Source organism: Fusarium vanettenii, assembly GCF_000151355.1.
Source record: "Fusarium vanettenii 77-13-4 chromosome 2 genomic scaffold NECHAsca_18_chr2_1_0, whole genome shotgun sequence".
Lineage (NCBI taxonomy): Eukaryota > Fungi > Ascomycota > Sordariomycetes > Hypocreales > Nectriaceae > Fusarium > Fusarium vanettenii.
The window spans coordinates 3,378,675-3,403,247 of record NW_003315867.1 but is presented as its reverse complement, the minus strand read 5'-3'; the positions used below and the strand labels follow the sequence as shown (position 1 = coordinate 3,403,247).

Below are 24,573 nucleotides of genomic sequence, written 5' to 3'. Positions count from 1 at the left end.
CCACAGGGATCGCCTCTACACAGCACAGTTTCCCGACCGCTTGACTCCATCTGGACCAGGTCGGCCGACTTGGCTGCAGAACAAAACCCCAGCACCTTGCAGACTGTTGTCTGGCGATATATCACGCATGACCTCATTGGAAGAGAGTTGGCCAGCCAGACCCAACGAAGCCCGTTCTGCCCTGCGCGAGCTACTTTCCAGTCTGGGATAGCACCTAGCCTGAGAGAGCACTTGATCCAATCTCAGGTGTGCTCAGACAACCAGCCCGTCGTTGTAGGGCAGAGAATAAGGGTGGGCTGGTGGAGACAAGCACTCAAGCTCTCATTATCGTTGGTGGTCAGATCCAAATTTGGAACCCCGACCCTTGCCACTAAGAAGTTTAATCTCAACGTTGTTGGCGGCGGTTTCACACTCAGCCCTTTCATGCACTTATATCCCGGTCAACAAGTCGCAAATGCTTCTTGAGCAAACAAGCCAGCTTTGCTGCATGATGGTTGCACCGAGGCCCAATCACCAAGTGGCGAAATGCTCGAGAATCCTACACCTGCGAGGTACAAGCCTGTGGATGGACGGCTCTAGACTGGTAGACCTGGGGTCTCGTGCCGTGTGACCGACAACAACACTCAACGCGTGAAGATCGTCCTCGTCCTTCCTCTCTTGTCGATAGGCCAGGCTAGAGATATCCGATCAATGCAGGGATTCCTTCAGCTGAACCCCAGTCCACCCAACCCGAGCAAAACGACGTTTCGTCCGTCAGCGCTGGGGCGCGATGATCCGGAGCTTGTTTGATTTCGAGCGGGGTGAGGTTAAGCCGTCTGACAATTTAACTCGAGCCCAATTTAGCCCAGGAACAGCACATCCTGGCCACCTGTTGGTCAACAAGTTTTCGTTTTGAAGCTGTGGTAACGAGTTGCTCAAGGAACTCGCCAGTTCGCGTGGCAAACAAAGCCATAGCAGCCTAATAGGCAATCATGGGAGAAGATCCAGCTTGAATTGGTGGGCGATCTGCTGCCTTAGCGCGGGAACTGTACCCGCAAGAAGCCATCACGAAGCCATCTCCTGCCTTGACCCTTGAGATATTGCTTGGCGCCACAAGATGCATGAGCATCCCGGGCTAGGCTGAAGCCAACCGGCCTCTGACTCGACGGAAGGCCTTTCGGGTCGTGCCCATGACAAGGCACATCAAGCCTAGTTGCCTAGGTGCAGAGTTAGCATGGGATCCTGCTCCATGTTCTTATAAGAGGTGAACTTGTCCCACGAACTTGCGCTGGTACTTGGCCTTTACGCTCAAAGAAACCTTCAAGCCCCCTTCTCTGAACGCCACCGAGATTCTGTTGTATTTGGTATTCACCATGTTGCGATCAACTCTCCTCGTCTCCCTTTCTGGCCTCGCAGCTGCAGCCAGCAACTACAACTTCAACACTCACCAAGCCCACCAAAAGGGCCTTCTCATCCCCGGCACCGGTTCCCAAGCCCTTACTTTCAGTCTCACTGGAACTTGCACTGGTAGCCAGAAATCATGCGGAGACGCCTGCATCGAATCGGGGGGCCAGTGTTGCAGCCCCAGCCTCGGCACCTACTGTGAAGACGGGACCTACTGTACTGCCAGCGGTTGCTGTCCTGATGGAGAGATCTGCTCGGGAACACCAAGCGGCTGCGCAAAGGGCAAGGAGCTCTGCGGCCAGTATTGTATGCCTGAAGGAAAGGTCTGCTGTGGTACTGGATACTGCAACGAAGGCCAGACTTGCAGCCTAGGAGAGTGTACTACTGGCTCTGGAAGCTCTGGTGGAAGCTCTGGAGGTTCTGGAGGTTCTTCCGGTGGTGGCTCTTCTGGTGGTTCCAGTGGTCCCAACTGCTACAGCTTCCAGGAGGAGTGTGACGACGGCTGTATGCCCAGGGGAAGCGTCTGCTGCGGTGGTGGAAAGTACTGCTTCTCCGGCGAGACCTGTCAGAGCGATGGTACCTGCAGATACAGCACTAGTGGTGGAGGAACCAGCGGTGGTAGCAGCGGAGGTTCCGACGACGACGACGATGATGATAACAGCGGAAGTGGAAGTGGAAGCGGTAGCAGCAGTGCCGACGACGACGACGACGCTACCATCACTCAACCTTCACTGACCGAGCCTACCTTTTCTTCTCCCTCCTTTACCGAGCCCTCTCTCGAACCCGTCCCCACGATCGGAGAAGAACCTACATTTTCATCCCGCCCTCTTCCCACTGGACCAGTGTCTGGTGGCCCCGACGACGACGACGGTAGTGATAGCAGCAGCAGCAGCAGCAACACTGGTGGTGGCAACACTAACGCTGGTGTCATCAACGTGCCCAACTTCCTCGCTGGCCTCATCGCCTTGATTCCCCTTCTTCTGTAAACCACATATATGATACGGAGTCGGAGGGGACTTGTGCCATTATTATCGGAAACATGAAACGGCCTCGATGGAATATCCTGGGAGAAACATGGATGGAAATAACGAAGCGATATAACGTGGGATCGTGGTATTAGCCCAGTCAGTATCGATGTGTTTTAGCATACCACAGTGTCTTTTGAATAATAAATACCCTTGAGCGAACTCCTGAGTCTTGTATAAGTGAACTATCTGTCATGGCAAGTTGGAACGGTACATGAGGCTGAAAGGTCGACTTGATATAGGCTGTCTCGTGGCTTGGTTCCTGCATCAAGCTGCGCGTGATGCCTCCTGGCTTGCGCTATTGAACATGTATCTCAGCCACCTTGGTCCCATTTGTCAACGGACATAACCCCTTGTGTGCCTGACATTGGAAGATGTGACCTGCCGTGAGATGCCAGGTCTTAGTGTTAAAGCCTCGCGAGACCATCCATTGCTTTATCCCTTTATCGAAGCTGTTGCTAAGCCCCCCATAGTCGGGCTACCCAGAGCCTGCCTTTATACACATCTGTAAACATGTCAGTGAGATATCACACATGATACTCGGAAGGACTTCTGAGCCAAGATATTAGTGAGTCGTGAATATTTCAATTCATTGTTGACCTCCCTGCTTCAACAACAGGTGAGATACAGCCGGGATCAGGCCTACTACCAAGCCTACTCCCTCCTTTTTTGCCATACGCTTTGAGTGTGAAAAAGAAAATAAACCATATAGTACAACGTTGGCGCGCTCCCCCTTTCCCCTCCCTTGGCTCTAGAGTAATGATAGACCCCCTTCACGAGATCCCTATAAGTACATCCGCTAAACGCCGCTATTCATGGTTGTTGTTGGGTTGTTGTTTTGTGTCTGATAGTTGAGTGGGTGTGGTTTTCATGTGTTTCCTCCATGAATGTGGTGATGGATTTAGAATGCCTGGCTGCTTTATTTCTTGCCAGCAGCCTGGTTGAAGCCTTCAAGGACTGTCTCCTTGACACCGGGCTTCTCGCCGTGAGAGGTTTCGGACTCGTCCGCCTCTGAGGACTCCTGCTTGGGTCCGACGAGACCCTTGGCCATGGAGCGTGCCTGAGCATCGCCCACCTTGCCGTAAACGCTGAGACCTGTGGCGATCATGCCACCGATATCGCCGACGTTGCCGGGAACGACAACAGCAGTGCTCTCGCGAGCAAGCTTGCTAAAGGCGTCGACGTACTTCTCGGCGACGCTTAGGCTGACGGCAGCCTGGGCGCCAGCCTCACCCTTGAGGATGCTCTTCGCGACAACATCAATACCCTGAGCAGTGGCATGTGCCTTGAGACGGATAGCCTCGGCCTCACCATCTGCCTCGTTGATGCGTTCCGCCCGCAAAGCCTCAGACGCCAGAATGACGCTCTGCTTCTTACCCTCGGCAATGTTGATGGCACTCTGGCGCTGACCCTCAGAGTCAAGAATCTCGGCGCGCTTGGAACGCTCGGCGGTGACCTGTCGGTGCATGGCCTCGACGACGGCGGCGGGGGCGTGGATGTCCCGGATTTCGTAACGCAGACAGGTCACGCCCCAGGCTTCGGCGGCGTCGTTGATTGCGGCTGTGATGTTGGTGTTGAGGGCAGCTCGCTCCTTGAGGACGTGGTCGAGGGTCAGTTGACCGATCTCGGATCGCATGGTCGTCTGGGCGAGCTGAGAGATGGCGTACTCGGCATCTTCAACACCGTAGCTGTAGAAGGGCAGAGAATGTCAGCTTACTACCTCTCATGGTACAATTCGTCCTCAATGGCTGCCACAGTTGACAGCTGTTGAGCTCAAGAGAACCAACTCACCTCGCCTTGTACGCATCAAAGACACGAGTAAACAAAACACCATCCAGCTCCAGAGTAACATTGTCTGCAGTAATGGCACTCTGGCTAGGAATCTCAATGGCAACTTCCTTGAGGCTCTTGACGTAGGCGATGCGGTCGATAAAGGGCACGAGGATGGCCAGACCGGGGTCGAGGATTCTGTTAAACTTGCCCATGCGCTCGACGATCCACGCCGTCTGCTGAGGGACGAACCGCACAATCGTGTTGGCCGGCAGCCGGGGCTTGGAGAAGTAGGACGGCAGGACGGGGGAGCCGAAGCCGGCGGGGAGGAGGGCTCGGGACGTGGTGCTCAAGGGCCGGCGGCGCGCCGAGAGGGACCGGGCCGTGACGGCGGCGGCGGTTGCTGTTAAGAGGAGACGCGGCTGCGGCGCCCGGAGGACCGCCCGCGTTATGGACATGGTCATGATTGCGGTTGTGGAGGGAGGGGAGGATTAGCGGCTGGAGAGGGAAGGGATCGCAACCCAGAAGTCAACGATGCCAGGCAAAGAAATGACGTCCCTCTTCCACGAGTCGGATCAGTGGAAAAACCAAAATCCACAGCTCCAGCAAAAGCTCTTAGCTCCGCTCCGGGAGCTCCGACGTTATTCCGCAAGACAAGGCAGGAAGCTCCGGGTGCGTGTATGCTCATTCCCGTGGCGTGAAAGGTGGCATGTGTGGCTGTGCAAAATGGCGGGGCTTGTCACTCTTATCGGGGAGATAGATTCCCTCCCTTTACCACCCACCGCCGCTGTCTGTTGCTCCCTGCCCCGCGTTCCCATGTCTTGGACCGAAAGTTCATAGCCCAATATCAACCGCCACTACAACAACGTCACCTCCCCCGCGAAGCGATCCTCCCCCCTTCTACCACCTTTTTCTTTTTGGTTTGTTAAAAGGGTTAGTTTGTGTACGGAGGAAGAGAGACACGTCACAATGTCCGCCAAGGTTCCTCGCAACTTCCGCCTGCTGGAGGAGCTGGAGAAGGGTGAGAAGGGTCTCGGCGCCGAGGCCTGCAGTTACGGTCTTGAGGATCCCGAGGATCTTCTCATGAGCAACTGGAACGGCACCATCCTTGGCCCCCCTCATGTAGGTTCTTATTACAGACAGCCGTGTCGCTTACAGATAATGAAACAGCTTAACTAATATGCTGACAGTCCGTCCACGAGAACCGCATCTACAGCGTCAAGATGCACTGCGGCCCCGAGTACCCTGACCTCCCCCCCACGATCCAGTTCGTCAGCCAGGTCAACCTGCCCTGCGTCAACCCAACCAACGGCGTCGTCGATCCTAGCCAGCTGCCCTGCCTCGCCCAGTGGAAGCGGGAGAATACCATGGAGACCATCCTCATTGAACTGCGACGGTACGGAAGACTAGTCATGGCGCCAGGGAGTCATAACTGACATGAACCAGATACATGGCCTCTTCTCACAACAAGAAGATCCCCCAGCCTCCCGAGGGCTCTACCTACTCGTAAACCAATCACCACGTAACAAAGGTGTCGAAATTTCAAGATGAATCTTATCCATTTGGAGAACAAGGAGCCAGCTGCCCCTCTCCTCGCTATTCTGCGGTATTCGAGAACGTTATGCGACTATCGCGAATTAAAATATGATACACAAACTTCCACCCAGAATGCCCCCCTTTCAGTCATATTACAGTCCCGTACCTATCCGTCTTGTTTCGCTTTTCGTCACGTTCGTCAAAAGAAATTGCTACCGCTCCGCTCCGTCCTTGAGGACCAATCCCACATCCAATGAACTCGTTGTTTCAGGCGACTCGAGGCAGTCGACATTTTGTAGAGGTGGTTTAGAATAAAATAGTTCAGTATCCAGGGGATAGTTCGTCGCGGTCGGGCATAGTCGTCAAGAGAAACTCCCTCCACCAGATGCTCCCATAGCAAGGAGCAGTCCACATTGCTAGTTCGCCTACTGCTCCGGAAAGAACCCAGTTGAGGTATCCTGAAGAAACAAATCTCAAAGAAATCATCGCCGACAAAGGAAAGGTTGTATGTATGTGCGTACGATCATGGCTATGATCGAGGTATCCAGGAATGCTCCGGTTTCTAGAATGCGTTGAATAAAGGAAAGAAAGGCAAGTGTTGTAGAACGTATCGTCGTCCGCTGGGGACGGGTGAAATTAGTCCTCGTAACCCCATCGCGCAGGGCCAACTGCGCTCAACCGAGCCGTCTTCTTGTTGACTGTTGGTCGACGGGGAACAGCCGAGAGGGCATCAGGGGAGATGGGGCTATCGGGGCGAGGCACACCGACCTCGAGAGTATCGGTCTGTCGGTTGGGGCTCTGCTGGGTCCGGCTGGGTCGGCGCTTGGTGCTGGGTTGACTGTTCTTTCGGTCACTGTGACGACGCTGCTTGGCGTACAGGATAACCTCAGACACAATCTCTGAGCCCTCGGACTCGTTCCCATACTCATAAAAGTCGCTCAGGTCGGGACTTGGCTCAGCTTCATCGATCGAATGCTCCGCGGCAAGGGGGGAATCGAGGTAGAGGAGAATGCGCTCGTGCTGGTGGTGGTCCTTCTGAGGCTTGGGTGAAGCCTTTTTGATGGGTAGTTGAGGAGCCGCAGGAGGGGCTCGGGTCTCTTTTACGCTCACTGGCTTAGCCGTGGGCTTTGTCTGGTTGGCACTATGGCTCAGATCGAGGACTTTGGTGCCATCTGCAGCAACGGTTGTCTTGTCCTTGCAAGTAGGAGGAGCAGGGAAGTCAAAGTCGAAAGAAGACTCAGTGATGGTGGCCTCGGAAGGCTTTGACTGGTGACCCTTAGGTGCGAGCTTCTCGTTCCGGAGGCCTTCGTCCATCTCATTGAGGAACGTCTCACGCATGATTTGCCTCTTGTGACGGAGAGCTGCCAGAAGCATCTCCTCCTGGCGAGTGACGGCCATGAAACGGTTATGGCTTCCGTGACCATCGATAGAAGAGTGAGCAGAACGGATATAAAAGTCGACTGAGCTGGGGCTCAAAGGAGGCGTCGGGGCGTCGGGGTTGGTTGTTGTCGAGTCGCCAGGGACATATTTCCGCGCAGGGAGAATGTCAACCTCGGCCTCTGGCTCGGTTTCTGAAGATTCCACCTCCTTCTCTGGGTCCGAGTCCGTTGTAGTCTCTGAAGGCCCATGGGCAGGATGCATGGTGACAGCCTTGGCCTGTTGCAGGCCGTAACCAGGCTTGCTCTGCCATGTCATGGTCGTGTTTGCCGACGAGTTGGACTGCATGCTTGACACACGAGAGGGTGATTGGCCGGCGGTTCCCTCTTGGATAGTGTTTGTAGAGCTTCCAGATAATGAGCTTGCCCGAGGGCTGACAGTGGGAGGCCGGTGGTGTCCATTCGGGATGGTCAAGTAGTTGTTTGTGGTCGCAAAGCTAGTTCGCTTGCTCGACTTGCTAGATCTGCTCAATCGTCTTGAGCTGTTGTCGGCACTCTCGGATGTCCGAGACGTAGCTGGCCTGTAGTCAATAGATGATCCTGCGTCAGAGTGCGCATACTCGGGCACAGAGGCAGCGCCCTTGCTCGATGAGTCCATATACTCGTCCTCCTCAGAGTCTGATGAAAGTGAGAGCACGCTCTTCTCCTGAAGATCTGACTCCTGGAAACTCCTATCGGTGCGTTTCGATGCCTTGGACGTGCGCGTGTGCCTGCTGGACACACTGGCAGCGCAATCGGTTGGTGAAGATTGGCCAGGCTTGCTCGCCAAGATGGCCTGAGGTGTCTGGGGTAAATGACGCTTGGCATATTGTGAGACGATCTGCTCATCATGGTGTGCCGGTGGTGCAGGGTGATGTCCTTGCTTGGTGTGGGTAGTTGTCGGCTTGGGCTGAGGTTCCGTCTGCTTCGGCTTCTCCGGGGGTTCGTCCATCTCATGCAGTTCTTCATCCATAACCTGGCGGAATGACATTTGCTCATAATGCTCATACAGATTAGGCAGTCCGTTTAGATGACCGTGTCCTCGGCGGCTGCTGTCACCCGTCGCAGGTCGGTTTATCGTGGGTCGGGTTGTCTCAGGTCGATTCGTCTCCGAATGTAATGACCTCAGACTCTCCTTTGTGGGCCGTTTTGACAATTTCCCTCTTAATGAGGGAGTGCTCAATGGAGACAGAACAGAAGGTGACCTAACGACTTGGTCGGGCCCAAGAATAGGGCCCTCCCAAGGCTGGTTCTCATTCTTCTTGTTCCGAGACCGGCCGATAAGGTGAGACAGGTCCAGCTTAGCGGGCTTCTTCCTTCTTGACTTTGCATTTTCTAGCGCATGGTCCATATCCAGCATCCTCTGCGCCTTTGGTGGCAGACCCTTGGCCATGGCTGAATTCGAGGTCTGCTGGGAGATGGACAGAGGCTGCTTGGACTTGTCGTACCACGAGTGAAGAGTAGAGGACGATTGCCGTTTCCTGAGAATACTCGTCATGTCCGAGACTCCATCATCGTCGTAGTCGTCGGTGGGCGCTCCGTTATTCCTGAACTGCCGGGGCACAATCTCCGACTCATCTCCCCATTCGCGACCACCACCACGCTGATGCCTCGCCGACGATGCATATGTCGGAGCATCGGAAGCATCAGTGGCAGCGACGCTGACCTTGGAGCCAGAAAAGTCTTCCCACTGGTGAGGAGCATCGATATTGAGAGCGGTCGCACCGAGGATCTTTTGGGCCTTGCTCATGGGCGGAGCGGTGACAGTCACCTTTGGCGGCTGCTTCTTGCGGCCGTGAAAAGTAAACTTGGCCATGATGCCTCACGGATGCCCTCTTATTTTTCCGTCCCCAGGTTGGATCGTCAGGTTCCCCCCGGGGATTCTACTGTCAGCGCAAAGTCGACGGCACGGAGAGCAACATGTGCGGAGGAACGGTGTCGGTGTTGAAGTTGTTGAAGCGGAGGTCTTGATTAGGTGGTCCAGTGATCGATTCGGTATTCGTCTCAGATGTTGCAATTATCGGTCGTATACAGTCGGTTCGTCTTTGTCCTTCAAATGTCGACTCATGAGCGTGGCATTTCGATATAACCTGGACAAGTTCAAGCCGATGATGGGTGTGATATACAGTGTACCCTCACGCCTCATCCAACGCTCCTCTGTTCCTCAGCAAGAGCGATCGGCGACAACCAGGACCGTGGGATCGGGCAAAGGATTGGAGGGGGAACTTGGGGAACAAGACGAACGAGCACGTCGAGATAAAAAGGGACGATAATCCAAGCCAAGGTGGATAGGATGGAAGTGAAGTGGGCTTCTCTGCTTGGGGGAAGGACATGGATGATGGGACATGGGCTGGGGTGTGAGCTGCATAGACACTAGACTAGGAGGACAAGGAAGGTACGGAGGGCGTGCAGGTGCGGGCAAGCACAGACAAGGATGGATACGTCCCTCTCCCTCTGTTGTCAATGGATGGGTTTTCCTCATCCAAATCAATCCCGGCCGCAATCTGCCAATCCCGCCCGAGCGGGCGAGCGAGCGAGCGATCAGGCTAAGCAAAAGAGCTCCTCTCCACCTGCAGGCGAGAAAGGGCAAATGAGATCTAGCCGAACCTGAACAGAAGCATCCATCGACTGAGGAATGCGTCGACGGGGAGCTGCAGAAGCGTTGTTCTGCAGCAAGCAAGCAGGAAAGAAAGCAAGCAGACGCAAGTGAGAAACGTCCCGGCAGCCTGACGAATTGCCGTCGGGGAAAAGAAGTAAAAAAAAAATTGTTGAAAAAAAAGAAAAACAAAGAAAAAGTAACTTCTTATTTGTCGGGTCCAGACGATTTGATGGCTTTTGGTGGTGGCGGTAGACGGAACTGGATCATCCACGGCACTCATTGGAGCAAACCACACACACACTTCGACGGGCAAGATGAGCAGCATGAACACCACACGCACGGTAGTCGAGAGCTAAACCACTTGCTGTTCCCCCCCCGCCATCATTTCCATGGCACTGAGAGTCTGGTCCGGGGCCAAGCCAAAGTCAAAAAAGAGTCATGGCTTGCCAAGGGGCGTGTCCAAGCACGAGACTGAGGAAAGGTCAGGTTACCTTTCTAGGCCTGGGTTGGCAAGTCGGTGTAATTTGCTTCGTCGTACGGCGGTGCCAGGAGGTCTAACCATTCGTGGGATTTGCGTGGTATCGTACCTTGCAGAGAAGGCTTCCATTACTGTTCCATCTCTCCGGGGTCGCATCACGGCAAAAATCCAAATCTGACGAGTCTTGAACTTGATCTCTCGCATACGAGGTTAATCAGTCAATCCAGCTGTCACGCTCCCTCTCTTCATTCCTAACATGCCCTCCCCTTCTCCCTCAATCTTCCTCTTCAGCGCAACAGGGATGCGGTTTAGGCTAGATTGTGTTGATGGTGACGGTGGTGAGCCATGGATGTCCAGTCCAGGGGCCCGGAGACGGCGACAAGACATGGACGACGGGCGACCACGACACGACGGGCACGGGGTGAGTCCAGTGCGGGTCCGGTGGGTGCAGGTGCCCCGAGAGGAGGATGGACCCCTGCAGTAGAGGATCTGCTCCCCGCCCCCTGGACGCAGGGCGCTGAAGACTGCTGAAGACTTTCTGCGAGGCTTGCCCGCTGAAGAAGGTCTTTGATGCTCAAGAGGTCTGTGTTGTGCGCACGCAACATGATGGAAATGATTCAGCTGCCGCCTTGTCCGAGCGTGTGGACGAGGGCGGCGACCTGCGATGCCATGTGTCCAGGGGGGAAAGGTTCAGGAACAAGATTGCTCGGCAACTCAAAATCACCGACAGTCAGGGATCGTGGCGGTCAGTCGTTGCTTCTTGCTCAGATCTGGCGACGATCTCTTCCTCATCACGCTGTTCTTCTCGCATCCTCTTCAGTGTCTGCCACCACCCCCAGCCAGATCGCCAATGACAAACCAGGGGGGTGGAAATGGAATTGCTTCTGTGGCCAGCTTGGCTCTTGACCGGCTCGACGCCAATTCCAGCGTGGTGGGAAAGGCAGACGCCCAGCCGACCAGCTTTGCCCCCCCTGTGCTTGACCTGAAGCACAACGGAGAGGCGGTCGGTCGGTGGAAGGACGAGAAGCGAGCGTCGGCCACCACGGGGCTGAGTGAGAGTCCCCATCCCATGGTACCAAAGATGGATGGTACGGATGGTATGCAGATGACGGACTCTTTGCGCTTGGCTAGTCCGGCCCTAACTAGCAGAGAGAGTCCCTCTCTGGTGGACATTTCGGCTACTGGCGATGTCACGGTGCAATATGGCATATCCCCCGGATCTCCATGTCAAGAGAGCACGAGGTCGGGTCCCTCCCGAGGGGGCAAGGCATGGCATCAGGGGGGAATGATTGACATGACAAGCTGTCAGTTGAGTCTTGTCCCTGGCCTCACGGACGGAACAGCCGCAGATTGATTCATGATAACTGATGGTTGATATGGGCGAGACAAGACATGGGAATATGGGAACCCCTTCCCTCCACGTGCACGCTTCGATTGTGTTGGTTTCAGCTGCATGGTTCCAACCCGTTTCCATAGTCCGCATGGGTTTCCATTCCAGAAGGACAGCTTCGCCTCTCGCCTGATCCAGCAGCTGGGGCTCGGCCGAGGTTGCGCGCCGTGCGTCTGGATGGCGCGGCACGGGACGGAGAGCCTCACTTTTTTTTTTTTTTTTACGCCGGGTGTTTTGAAGACGCTCCAAGATTGCAGGTAGACTGAAGAGTGATAATCAATAATCAATCTCTTTCAATCTATCCGAAAAGGTAGCCGTCTTTGTTTGTTAACTTTGTGTAGATCTCCCACGATGCCACCTCACGGTCCATCTCTGTTGGCTTCCCCCCGGATGCGGAGATACATGCAACTCTCAATGTATCACCAACAACTGCTTGACTCTCATCCTTGGCGTCAATCATCCGAAGCTCATCGGATCCCCTTTGCTGCAAGTCATAAACCCAACATCCAATCCAATCCAGCACATCCTCATTTGCCTCTTGTCAAATCCCATACTTGCCCACGTTGTCCATTGACTTTTAGTACGATCTTCGTGTTCAACCCCCGCTTAGAGCCACGCGGCGACGCTATCACCAGCGCCAACGCTAATAGACTAGAATAAGACGGCGGGCTCTTGGTAGAATCCGCGAACTCGGTTCCGTCGTCTGCTGAATTCATCCATCATGGCCATCAACTTTGCTCTCCAAAGTGCCCCTGCCTAGAGTGCGCATGACTCGTCTCTTCAAGTGCTTTCGCCCCCCCCCGGCCTCATCGCGGAAATTTCATCTGCGGTGAAGACGGTCCCTCGTACATCATCATCACCACGAACTGCCTCTCTACCCGCAGTTTTGGGTAATCCTTCGGCCTGGGATTTGTCCGTCGAGTAGGTTATGTATCCGTAGTTTTTTCTGCCCCATGTTCTCCCTACATATCCACCGTCCGTCATGAAGCCTGCTAGGCCAGGGGTAGTGATCCTTGGCTCCTCGTGCTTCGTTCCGTTCGCTTCAAAGACGCAAACGTAAACGGCCATGGCTGCCATGCTTCGCCATGCCATGCTGACACCGTGCCGTGCCTGTCAATCCAGTGTCTGGGTCTCTCGCCTGACGTGATCTGGTTCAAAAGGCAACGGTCCCATCCAGCCTTGTAGGCACCTACGGTGGCCCTTGCTACTAGCGATTCATGCAAGGCCAGACTATTAAACCAGCGGGCAGAGTTAACGACGTCTCGTACGATGGTCGACAGCCAACGAAATTAACAAGCCCGGTGTCACAACCCGTCTTCCGCCTCCCGTCAATGTCTTGAGTGCCTGTCGGCAATCGTTAGATTTCAGCCTCCATGTGCGGCGGTTGCAATTGTCTAGGAAAAAGCAAGGAGCCTCCGCGGCCCCGGACTCCGAAGAAGCACACAGCGAACAGCACAAGCACACGCCCCTGGAGTCTCCCAACGACGTCACCGCAAGACACTTGATCGCCTGTGTTTGAGAGAGTGGCTTGAAAGGTAAGGTCAGTTGAATCCAGCTGTCGTGGTTTCAGGTAATTATCCGTACCGTAACTGGGCTCATTATTCTGACTCTCCCCCCTTTGTGCACATGGATCCGACACATCACAAAACAGCCCTTTTGACAATATCCCGCTTACCGGTTTTTTTCCTTCGCTCATGCACGTACGGGCTTCCAATGTAACCTTGTCTGCCACCAGAAGCATCTCGCTCAATGTCTCTCAGCCTCCTGCAACTACAAGGTTGAAGTGTTTCCGAAGCTGTAAGGGAGTCTACGTTGGGGATATATTACGCAGATCGCGAGAACACCTCGACCGACTCTTTTTCATCTTGTCTTGACAAACTGTTGCTCAAACACATGCTATGAGATAAAATTGATCATCATCTCTTATCCACAGCGGCCTGTGGTCGCAACCAACAGTGACATCTCACATGCATTCACCTTTCTTCTTTGACTGTCCTGCGCCGACCTCACCCGCCAATATTTCTCAACGTTTGCTTTTCCTTCATGACTCTCGGTTGCTCCCTTCCTTCGACCCGCGTTGCGTCTCGTGATTCTGGGTCGAGCCCGCTTCTTGGCTCGTCTCGCTTGAGGGTCTTTTGCTACCACGGTTGATCGGCGCGGGGCAATACCTTGAACGGCTTTGATCCTCCGCAGCTGCGAACCTAGGCAATTGCTCCGTGTCTGGTGTTTGTCCCAGGTCGGGGTGTGTTTGGGGTTGAGACATATTATCTGCACAGCTTCATAGCTAAATGCACTGGTAGCAAACTAACTACGGCGATGGGTATCTACCCAGAAAGGCCAGGCAATGACGTTGATGCTCTCGGCGGATCGGCTCGGATAGAAGTCGCTATCTCGATACTGTAGATCCTGGATGGCGTTATATTGCTGTGTTACATGGCGACCTGCTTAACGAACCTCGCCAATCAAGAGGAACGTTACATGGTAATACAACGACTAAGCGCTATAATTTACTAATAAGAGTGTCCGTATTAATATCTTGTAGTTTTATTACGATGCCTAGTCTTGAAATAAGGCTCACATCGAGATGCTGCCGTGATCATCGAGCTCGAGCTCCCGTCTCGGCTACCGATCATCTCTTGGCGGCTATCAAACCCATTGATATTAATCTCAAGAGGCTGTTTCTTTGTATGTCTCGTTTCCAAACAAATATAATAACCGCAAGCCAAAGCTTATCGTAGTGAAACCCAGCAAAGTAGCATTCCCTGGAGCAATCTTGTTTCATATATGAACCTCACGCTCAACGCCACCTCCATTTTTGACACCAAATCCTATGATTGCCATCCCCATAAAGCAAAGACCAAAAGAAAGTAAACATAGTCTACCTCCAAATGAGAGTCAACATTCTCAATGCACATCAAGGAACGGGGCAGAAGGCTCACCAAGCACCGTCTGGGCAAAGCCCAATCAGCACACAGGCGCCATCCCAAGTAGATCTCATCTCTCAGGTCTTTAAAATACAGTCAGCATCAACTCTCGCGAGAGCACCATCTTAACATGCCAGAAAACTGTTATTCAATCCAGCCTTAGCTCAGTCATGGAAGCCAAAGACTTCGTAGCCGTTAACCTCTGGGTTCTCAACGCCACCAGGTGGAATGAGCTTGTCAACAGAATCAAGCTCATGCTCCTCCCTAGCATTATCTCTAAGCGACTCAATGACGCCCGCGTATTCTCCAAAGAGTTTATTGTTCTGAACCATATAGAATGTGTCTCCTTCTGAATCATTTCCTTATCGTTTTGCACTGAAAGGGCCTTATGGGCTGTGGATCTTCTTGTAGGCCCTATGTGCAACCAAGACGGCAGAAAGGATTAACTTGACCTAATAATAAGGAAACTGAGAAAATAAAGTATAAAACAATAATCGAGTAATCTTATAACATTATCATAATTTCTATGAATCATCTTACATTCTGTGGCTAAATTCCTAATTTTCTCTTATTAAGTACTGCTTCAGGACGGTTTGTCGCTCAGTGTACTCGCCGAAAGTGGTCACATCTCTTGTAATTCTGACAAGGTCGGCAAATGCCTCAAACATTATAACCTTGGGGCTTTCTTTGCTTCGTCCTTATCTTCCCTGATAAATGCTTCCTCGGTTGTAGAGTTTGGAATCTCCAAGAAGGCTTTCAGTCGGAGGTGGAGATCGCAGAGTTCTTTATTGTCGTGTTCGAGGTTGAGAAGAAGTACGTCGACGACTTTGAGCCAAGTACCAAGAGATTCCACGAGAAAATATAGTGGTGAAATCCATAGACTGGCAACTAGGGTACCTAGGAGAAACCGGGTGATGGGAGGAGTTGGGCGATGCTTAGGTGTTGGAGCACGCGAGGGTGGGAAGAAGGGACAACTTGACGCGAAAACTAAAATACCTATCCTTCATCTCTTGGGATATATGGTGAGCAGGGAAGATCTCCCGATCGTGCCGTGTTTGTGGGATATCTTGAGTCACGCGATGGTTGCAGGGTGGTGGAGGTTAAAGAGAGTAAGAAGTTCACGCTCGAGGCAGATCTCAAAACAGAGGGACAACTTGGATAGAAGTGCGCCATGCTTGTGAGGAAACCCTCTATTCGTGCTATAATTGTTCGACGTAGAGTATCTAAGCTTCGGATCGCAAATGACAACTCCCAGTAGCCAGCCCTCCTCGCAGGCACAAAGAAGATGAACCAATATCTTCTGATCTCCAACCCAAATTACAAGGATGGGCTCAACTCGAGAGATTAAGACCACTTCCTCTGCTGCCACCCCCAATGTTGATTGTGAAACTGATGACACTGCCTCGGACGAGGGCGAAGAGGAAGGCGATAAACGTGACTCTTCTGGTAAGCTACGTGAAACAGGTACCCAGATTGAACCTCCAAGCCAACAATTTCTTATGAATCAAGACTAACTTCTGCTCCTCCAAGGACAACTCTACTATCTCAAAGGGAGACTAGATGGCCGTGGATGTGAATGGCGAGGTGGCCATAGGCAAGCAGAGGGGACTGCCATGGATAAGGCGATTCGGGCTGAGTAGACGACACAGCCATGAAGTATGGCCAGATAGATGACTATGGGCCGTCTTGCCAATCGGACTTTTTGCCAAGTGAGAGGAGGTTAAGGACACTGGGCCAAAGTCATGGGCATCAAGTTACCTGATATGAAACCACACGGTTTTCGCAGCTCATATTAAAACAAGCCCTTGCTATAGATCTATGCTCCCCTATATGTATTTCCAGTTCTCCTCTATATCCTTAGGATTACCGCGTGGAAAAGCATGAATCCCGCGCCATAACTTCTTGTAGCGTTCTCACTCAGCCAGAGTCAAATTAGGAACATATCGCAGAACATTCACATATCACGGGAGCGGCATTTTCAATATTCTCAGTCAATAACCGATAATCATATTGCATATTGCTAATCCAACTGTAAAGCAAGGCTAGACCTGCAGGTCGCAGAGACCAATTACCAAATACGCTCCCAGCAGCGCTTCCAGAAGGGCATGGCAGCTAGCTCGCGGGCGTAGTTCTCCTCGATGCCGCCCTCCTCCCAGTGCTTGCACTCCTCGTCGATCTCCTTCTTTCCGCTGACGAGATCGGCCGTCTCGGCGCTGGCAAACTTGGTCTTCTTGAAGACCTTCCAGAAGACGAACAGGATGGCGGCGTAGGCGTGGCAGAAGTAGCTGGTGATGAAACCCTGCGTGCTCCAGGGCTCAAACTTGTCGAAGCCGATGAAGATGAGGGCAACGGTACCCAGGAAGAGACCGAGGTAGGCGGCCCAGGGGTTCCAGGGGGCAACGTAGTGGAGAGCAGAGTCGTCGAGGCCCTGAGCCTTGCGGGCGCGGTACCAGCCGATGAAGACGAGGATCATCATGGTGTAGGTGGCGATGAGACCGGTGGTGGTGAGATCGACGAACCAGAAGAAGACGGTAACGGAGGATTCGCCGGCGACGAGGAAGGTGATGCAGCTGATGACGCTGACAGTCATGACGCAGTAGATGGGGACACCGGCCTTGGTGCACTTCATAAGGATCGCAGGAGCCTGGCCATCGCGGGCAAGACCGTAGAGGGTTCGGGACGAGGAGTAGAGGTAAGCGTTACCGCAAGAAAGACCGGAGGTGAGGATCAGGAAGTTGATGAGATCGGGGAGACCGGTGATACCAAGGTTCTCAACTATACATTGGTTAGCGTTGTTGCAGTCGCACTTTCAAGATATTTACTCACTTCCAATGACCCAGGGAGAGGCAGCGGCACCAGCAGCGCTGCTCTCAATGGCACCGAGCAGACGAGAATCCTCAGAGCTGCAGATGATACCGACAGCCAAGACACCAAAGACGTAGAAACCAACAAGTCGGTAGAAGATGAGCTTGGCAACTCGGGGGATGGTTCGTCGAGGGTTCTGGATCTCACCAGACGAGAGAGAGATCATATCGGGGCCGGCAATGGTGAAACCAGCGTAGAGGATAACCTTCCACCAACCGCAGAAGCGTCCGAGATCGCCCTCGGCGTGGTAGGCCTTCATGGCCTTGCCGCCACCCCAGTAACGGAATCCGTAAGCGTCCTTCTTAGGGTTTTCACCGCACATGGTGATGAGGGTGATGAAGAGGAGACCGAACAGGAGGAGGACCTTGAGCGAGGCCATGATGAATTCGGCTTCACCGTAGTACCTGGGTCTGGTTAGAACTTGCGAAGTAGCACCGGGCTCAGCAGACACTTACTTGACAGCAACAACGTTGAGAAGGACGCAGACAACCATGGCCATAGCAACCCAAGCAGCAGGGTTGATATCAGGGACCCAGTACTGCATAAGTGTCGCTACAGCACTGTATTCGACACAGACAAGCATGAGACCAGCGTAGAAGTAAGTCCATCCCATAGCGAAACCTAGGCTTGTTAGCTTGTTATTTTAGTGATTGCCAGTTGTAGACTTACCGAGAGCAGGGTCGACGAAACGGGCAGCAAGTTCAAAGATAGATCCACGGATAGGAAGATAGGCGCACATCTCGGCCACACACAAGTTGCAAGGCCAGACGAAGCAGACACCCCAGATGAGGTAGCCGAGAAGGACAGACAGAGGACCGGCCGAGGACAGGACACCGCCGATACCGACGAAGAGACCTGTACCGATGGAGCCACCGATGGCCATGAGCTGGACGTGACGAGGAGAGAGACCACGGACGGTTCGACCATATTGCTCGTCGACGTGGTTTCCATCGAGAAGGATACCAGGGGCAGTGTCAGAGACGTTGGGGGCCTCGCCGCCCTTGGCCTCGGGATCTGTTGGAATACCCATGATGACTGAGGTTTTCAAAGACTGGATATGATACAACTCCAAGACTTGGAAGGTATGGTTGGAAGGATCAATGTCAAGCGAGGACACCGGGCTTGGTGATGGCTAAAACCTTGGAGGGGAGGGGAGATGGCTTCCTTATGTATGCATGCAGGTTTGAGTGGCATGGTGTGAGAAGAGTAAGGACTCGATGGATCATCATAACCGGCCCTCGGATTTCACCTCTAGCCTGCGTCAGCGAACTAAACCAACAACCCATCCATCCCCCATCCAAGTACCGGGTCCCTTGAAACTGGGTGCATATCCGTACTATGGGGGAGGGATCGGTGACTGACATGACCCACGACCACACCGGGTGGTGCCATGATAAGCCAATTGCGGAGGCGAACCGGGGCCCTGGAGAGAAGGGGACTCTCAAGAATCCGTCAGGGACAGAGAGGTGAGCGGCGGCGGCCATACCCAGGTGAGAGAGCAAGCAGAAGCAGAGCCGGGCCGGTCCCGACAAAGTAGCTCAAGGCCATGTACAAACCTCATGTGGGGGAGAGCGGGACATGACTCGGCTGGTCGGGGATCAGCCCAAGCCTGGGAGGCGCAACCTTAGATACAGGACAGGACAGGTCGAGTGCTTGTTTCCGTGGGTGGTGGTGTAGGAGAGAAGCTAAGGTTTGGCTGCCGCTAGAAGTGCCAAGACAGGCGAGACCAGGGTGGGTTCTCCAGGATGGGATTGGAATTTCTCTCCGTTGAAACCAGGATCCCTGCTCTTTGACTTTGATTATGTACATACGGGTTCAGAGTTATGGAGTTTGTTGATCTCCCACTATACAGTAAAAGCCTCGTCTGGTTGGCTGTGTCGAATTCTAGTCCATGGCCGATTGGGAATAGAGTCATTAATCTCGACCGGACCGCGATATTTTTTGAATGATCCAGCCTTGCCGGGCGGCAGCTTACTCTCTTGTTCGTCATGTCAAACAGGCCAGAACGCCACAGCAGCGATATCGATCCATCTATCCATCACGGTTCGATGAGAGGCTGCTTGCTGACCCTGGCATAAGCCACCTGACCAATTTTGACCACCCTGACGTACAGTACAGCATCAGCTGTAAGGTTTGTGGAGAAGCAAAGCAAATACATGCTCATGGAACCTGAGGCTCAACAGCATGTTGTTTTTTCAGTATTACAACACCACGCAGACTGTGGAGTGTATAGCGGGCGCATCTCAAAAGTCTAGTAAAACTGTTCAGTCAGCGGATCGCAGATAAACCACCGATATCACAAAAGACGGCGATCTCACTGGCCGTTTCTAACGGAGTGGACCTCTGGCTCCCACTCGGTTGCCTCATCTCCACGACTCCGAAGCGCGGTACTCCACCATCCCTGTCGATATCTCAATGGTGGGGAGACGGCAGGGCCTCCTTGCCAGAGATAGGCACTTTCCCCGGGCGTGGGTCGGTGGGTTGATTTTCCCTTCTGCCAGTTCGTTCGTCTGTCCTGGGCATAACCTAGAAAGAAAAAGAAAAAATCCACTCGTAGATACAGATCAGATCAGAGGCTATCTTGACGCGGTGCGTGCTGCTGCTGCCTCGAGCGTTCTGTCAACTGTGACGCTTGCAACTCAAATGAGGTACCCGCATTTTAGCCAGAGGGATCATCGCTTGATGAGCCCGTCTAAGGAACTACAGGCGGTCGTGCCCGTCACCACAGCATCACAACACCAGGGGCTGGCTGCAGGGGGGCTTACAGCTCGCGTCTCCAACAGCTGGCATGGGGGACAGAGATGGGATCCACGGCTCCGAGCCAGTGTCAGTGGTTTTCTGCAACGGCTCCGAGTTGGTTATTCCCCTTCCACGGGCCGAGCGAAACCTTGATCCTGTTGATGCCCGAGTCAACTCCTTCTCTGACGGCTCCGAGAAGTTTTGCTCTCTGCTTCTCCCACGGGCTCCGATATGGCCTCATAAATATCAGCCTTTTTACAAGGCCCCCAGAAAGTCTCACCATCAGAGCTCCCATCTCCAACTCATCTCTTCGCATATGCCGGTGGGGAAAGGTCGTTCAAGGCCTCGAACCGTCTTGGTTCGTCGCTCGCGCCGAGTCTCGCCCAGTTCATGCCCGATGTGGAGGCAGACGAGTGGCTTGGCTACATACCCGGTCGACAAAGCAAAGCGCGGCTACATGTACTTGGCCACGAGGCACCAGGAGCAGGACCAGAGGGAGAGACGAGAGGAGAAATGCGGGGAAAAGTCACTTTCAGTTAAGCATGGATTTAAGCGTGGCAGTGGCAAGTGGGACTCTTGTCGGACAGCGACCGATTAAACAGTCATGGTCATTACGTACGTGACGATATTTCCAGCTGGAGCCCTTTTTTTTTCAGCAAAACACTCAGCGCATACACAATAAAACACAAGCAGCGCAAAAGTCAGGTGTCGTAACATGGCCGACATCAACCCCCCTGCTTGGAAATGGGGAGACAGGGCCGAATGGCTTCCCCTCTCCTTATCGCCCCCCTTTCCCCAATCCATCGCCCTCCGATACCGCGTTCCACTTGGAGAATTACGCCCTAGAGAGATAACAACAGGCGCAGAGAGGCAAAGCGCGCTCTCAAACCCAGGCAGTGATAGGCGACCCCCTCACGAACGATAGGAGAATGTGGGCTTGTTACCCCAATTCTGCGCCTTCTCCAAATCGAAGCCTGCTGTCGCATTCACCTTGGCCTTCACCTAGGTAACAAACGTGAATAGCTTCGTTTTTTCCCCAGGAAAACACGCCCAGATCTCTCTCCGCAAAAGATCTCCGTCCTTCTCCAGAAAACAAGGTAAAATCTCTCCAGTTTATTTCTCCAGACTCCAGATTTCTCCTCCATCATACCTTTACCTCGGGTCTCGCGGGGCCCCACGAACAAGTCTTGCCATTCTCAGGCGCCAAAACGTAATGGATACTACAAAAGTCGCGCTGTGGACGTGCCATGTTGACCGGGCCCGGTGGTGGACGACTCGGGAGGCGAGAAGAGACGACGGACGAGACAAAATGGAGCCCTTTGCCAGCACGGGGACTGGTTTGTGGATAGCCGGGGTAACGGCTGAGTTGAGGGCCCATTCTTTTTTCTTTCAATTTTTTTTTCACCACGCCTTGAAAGCAATGAATCGTAACAATTCCAAGGTGACCTTCTCGGGCTCTCTGGAATTACCGGTCACCGGCATTTGCTCCCTGGTGAGCCAAATCGAACCAGCCCACCGCTACTCTACGCCACGCGCATGTACGGAAGCTCTCACCAGCGGCTGTGAATGGACGAGCTTGTCTTCTAGAAAAGACACTCAAGACCCCCCGGCAGAGTGTGACCTGCATCCGAAGGACGGAGCTAGTGTGTGAGTGGGGAAAAGGTTGATGTCACCCTTGTCGAGATAGAGTCAAGGGCCAGAGTTTGACCATCCATTAGCTCGCTCTATGGTCGTATCTTACCGCTGCCTACCACGTCCTGGCTTCGGCAGTGCCTGAAATAAAGTCGGCCTGTCCTTCCTATTCCTCTCGTCGACCGGCCCGGTCCTGTACCTGCGGCCATCATATCAAACATGTTCCTCAGGCCGATCCACACCCCCGGATATCAATTCCATCTTGGCATTTTTCTTTGCCAAGCACCATGAGGATTGCTTCAGGGAACCGCTGCTGACCAAGGCATGTCGGAGCCGTCAATTCCTCGTGTAATCAACCCCCAGCTCCACGTCTGCCGTTGCCAAGACTTCTAAGCTCAACGGTAGCCAACAAGACTCAGGCCAGTCTCGTTGTCCCCGAATGCCATCAGACACGGTCGTACGGATGTGGCACGGGTGATTCAGGGTCCTTGAAGTTTGTATGAGCTGACTTGATGCGATTCTTGGCTGGCTGGGATTTCCGTTCATGCTTCGGTACCGACTTGTTATTGATGCTCGCAGTTTACCCTAGGTAGTTCATGACATGTATGACCCAACATAACGCCCATCAACACTGCAATAGAAACAGAGCCTTGCGCATCATTCAGACTAGAGTCGTAATTCAGTCCCATGCGCAACTCCAAAGGACGTCATGTGCAAAAACACCCGCGCCGCGTAATGTCACCTTTGCTCCCCGCAATCCCACCGTCAAGATCCCGCCCCTTTTCGATTTACCACGATGCCACGCGGCGATGCGTATGATTCCCATCCTGGACAAACGGTGTGCCATCGGCCTGCCACACCTCTTCCAGTTCCAAACTCCCGGGTTCCCGGGATCTAATCCAGTCCACCTCAATTAAGCTCAGGTGCAGATATCGGTCCAGACGCCGACCAGCCCTTAGCCGCCCTAGAGATATCGCGTCTTAAGCCATTCCTCATCTCGTAGTCCCAGGTTCAGCCCGTTCTGTGTCCACCATCGTCGAACCGGGCTCTGGTCTCCAAAGCTGTCCTCAAGCGCCTCTTCGATGTTGCAAGTTCGAAACTCGACCTGCTGCTTACGTCCCTCCATCCCTTGAAGCTCTCCATGAGCAAACTTGCGCCACCATTCGAGCACAGCTAGGTGTTGATATATGGTAGGCGATACCAGCACCTCGGCGTCGTAGACGAGCTTGTCGTCTCCTTTGAGTCGTCTCCACGTCTCCAAAACGTCCACCTGTCCCCAGCGGCTAGCCATCTTGGCAACGCTATCACCATGCGCCGCGGGGATACCCGAAGCGTCCCACCACCGTAGCACATCAGCTTGCCCATATTGTGTTGCCCATAAGAGTGACCGGCCCGGTCGCAAAACGACCTTGTCGTCTTGCGCCGCGGCATCGCGCCACCATTCGAGCACAAGGAGATGCCCACTCCCGCTAGCTTGCTCCAGAGCTGACTCTGTATATCGCATCGACAGTCCGGATCGCCGCCACCACCAGTCCAGCACACGAACATGCCCGTTCTTGGAGGCGCCGTCCACGGCTTCTGCGTCATAGATATGCCGTTCTCTAAACCATCTGCTCTGTTTCCAATAGTCCAACACATCGGTGCGAGCATAGTAGGCCGAGGCCTTGGTCGGCAGCGTCGTTCCGTCAAACGCCTTGAAGAGATCCGGTCTGTTGGCTTCCATATACGCCAGCACGTCGATAAGCCCAAACTTGATGACCAGTTTGATAACCAACGCCGAGATGTCGTGGAATTCCGGCGGAGATTGCGATATCTTCTTACATATCGCTGCCGAGTTGCATGTTAGGACGGTCCACTCAAGCTCGTGCTCATAGACCTTCAAGGGGTCGGCTGGGTCCTTGGGCCGGCTCGTCCATGTCGGAGGCATCGGAAGGTTCGTGTACATGCCCAAAGCCTTTGCCAGTTCCCAATCTCCCGCGTAGTCGAGGATAATAGTCCATATCTCTGGCGGCAACTTTGACTGAACTTTCACGTCCACATCAGCCACCATGGCCATTCCTGTCGCAATCTCGACGTCTCGGCCCAATCCTAGCAAGTCTGCTTGGTTCTTGATGATGCCTAGCACCTCGTTGAAGCCGTTCCAGTTCGGTACTCGCTTCGGATTCGGTGTTCCTTCGTAATGCCACAATATCGGGGCTACCACACGTATCCAGTTCCATTTCCGATGTATCTTGTTAAGATGCTTCTTCGTCATCGGGTTCGACCACATGTGGGTGCTCATGCCGGGCACCAATACGATATTCTTTTGTGTATCCCATCCTCGAAGTACTTCGCCGAGGAACGTATCTGTAACGCCTGCTAGCATCTTGGCGATACTGTCCGCATCTAGCGGCACGCAGACCATCAGATCTGCCCATTCCACAAGTTCAAACGCTTGTTGTCGGTAAAATTCAACGTCATCCGCCCGGTCGCCCATTCCCAGCGCTAAACTCCGGTTCTGCATGACGATGATGGTTTGTGTCAACCGCGGCACCACATCGTCAACAATGGCGCGGGCTTCGATCTGAGGGTTCTTGGAGAGTCGCACGACGAGCGCCTGCGCCCAGGACGTATCGCGGGGTCCAGTCGCGGCGACGAGCAGGCGGAGCTTGCGGTTGCGAGCCATATCGTGGAGGGACGAGGGAGGCGCGGGGCTCAGCCGTGGCGAGAGCAATCGCGGCGAAAAGGAATAATGTGCCATGCTGGATGATGACCCTGATCCCACATGGTTTGAACCATGCGCAAAGCGAGGCGGGCAAGCGGTGAGGTGACTCGGAG

The 24,573-nt window shown here is 53.7% G+C and overlaps 6 protein-coding genes across 6 annotated transcripts; 2 read left to right on the top strand and 4 right to left on the bottom strand.

Annotated features, from left to right (window-relative positions):
* Positions 1–1,352: 1,352 nt before the first annotated feature.
* NECHADRAFT_76826 (uncharacterized protein) lies at positions 1,353–2,369 on the top strand (the record flags this gene model as incomplete). Its single annotated transcript, XM_003046744.1, has 1 exon — positions 1,353–2,369. One exon carries the CDS (start codon positions 1,353–1,355, stop codon positions 2,367–2,369), a length of 1,017 nt encoding a protein of 338 aa, XP_003046790.1.
* Positions 2,370–3,459: 1,090 nt separating this feature from the next.
* NECHADRAFT_58552 (uncharacterized protein) lies at positions 3,460–4,664 on the bottom strand (the record flags this gene model as incomplete). The annotated part of the gene is made up of 2 exons (XM_003046168.1): positions 4,200–4,664; positions 3,460–4,096 (listed from the first exon to the last, which is right to left on the bottom strand). Coding segments are annotated over exons 1-2 (1,080 nt in total), but the record flags the coding sequence as incomplete, so codon positions are not given.
* Positions 4,665–4,996: 332 nt separating this feature from the next.
* Positions 4,997–6,094, top strand: NECHADRAFT_66787 (uncharacterized protein). The gene is made up of 3 exons (XM_003046743.1): positions 4,997–5,300; positions 5,369–5,574; positions 5,625–6,094. The coding sequence occupies exons 1-3, from the start codon at positions 5,148–5,150 to the stop codon at positions 5,686–5,688; spliced, it is 423 nt and encodes a 140-aa protein (XP_003046789.1). The 5' UTR covers positions 4,997–5,147; the 3' UTR covers positions 5,689–6,094.
* A 256-nt stretch (positions 6,095–6,350) lies between these two features.
* Positions 6,351–8,945, bottom strand: NECHADRAFT_91322 (uncharacterized protein; the record flags this gene model as incomplete). The annotated part of the gene is made up of 2 exons (XM_003046167.1): positions 6,351–6,767; positions 6,825–8,945. The coding sequence occupies 2 exons, from the start codon at positions 8,943–8,945 to the stop codon at positions 6,351–6,353; spliced, it is 2,538 nt and encodes an 845-aa protein (XP_003046213.1).
* A 7,563-nt stretch (positions 8,946–16,508) lies between these two features.
* Positions 16,509–18,415, bottom strand: NECHADRAFT_103561 (uncharacterized protein; the record flags this gene model as incomplete). The annotated part of the gene is made up of 4 exons (XM_003046166.1): positions 16,509–17,295; positions 17,347–17,789; positions 17,841–18,006; positions 18,055–18,415. 4 exons carry the CDS (start codon positions 18,413–18,415, stop codon positions 16,589–16,591), a joined length of 1,677 nt encoding a protein of 558 aa, XP_003046212.1. The 3' UTR covers positions 16,509–16,588.
* A 3,890-nt stretch (positions 18,416–22,305) lies between these two features.
* Positions 22,306–24,448, bottom strand: NECHADRAFT_58541 (uncharacterized protein). Its single transcript, XM_003046165.1, has one exon. It carries the CDS (start codon positions 24,419–24,421, stop codon positions 22,721–22,723), a length of 1,701 nt encoding a protein of 566 aa, XP_003046211.1. The 5' UTR covers positions 24,422–24,448; the 3' UTR covers positions 22,306–22,720.
* Between the last annotated feature and the right edge of the window lie 125 nt (positions 24,449–24,573).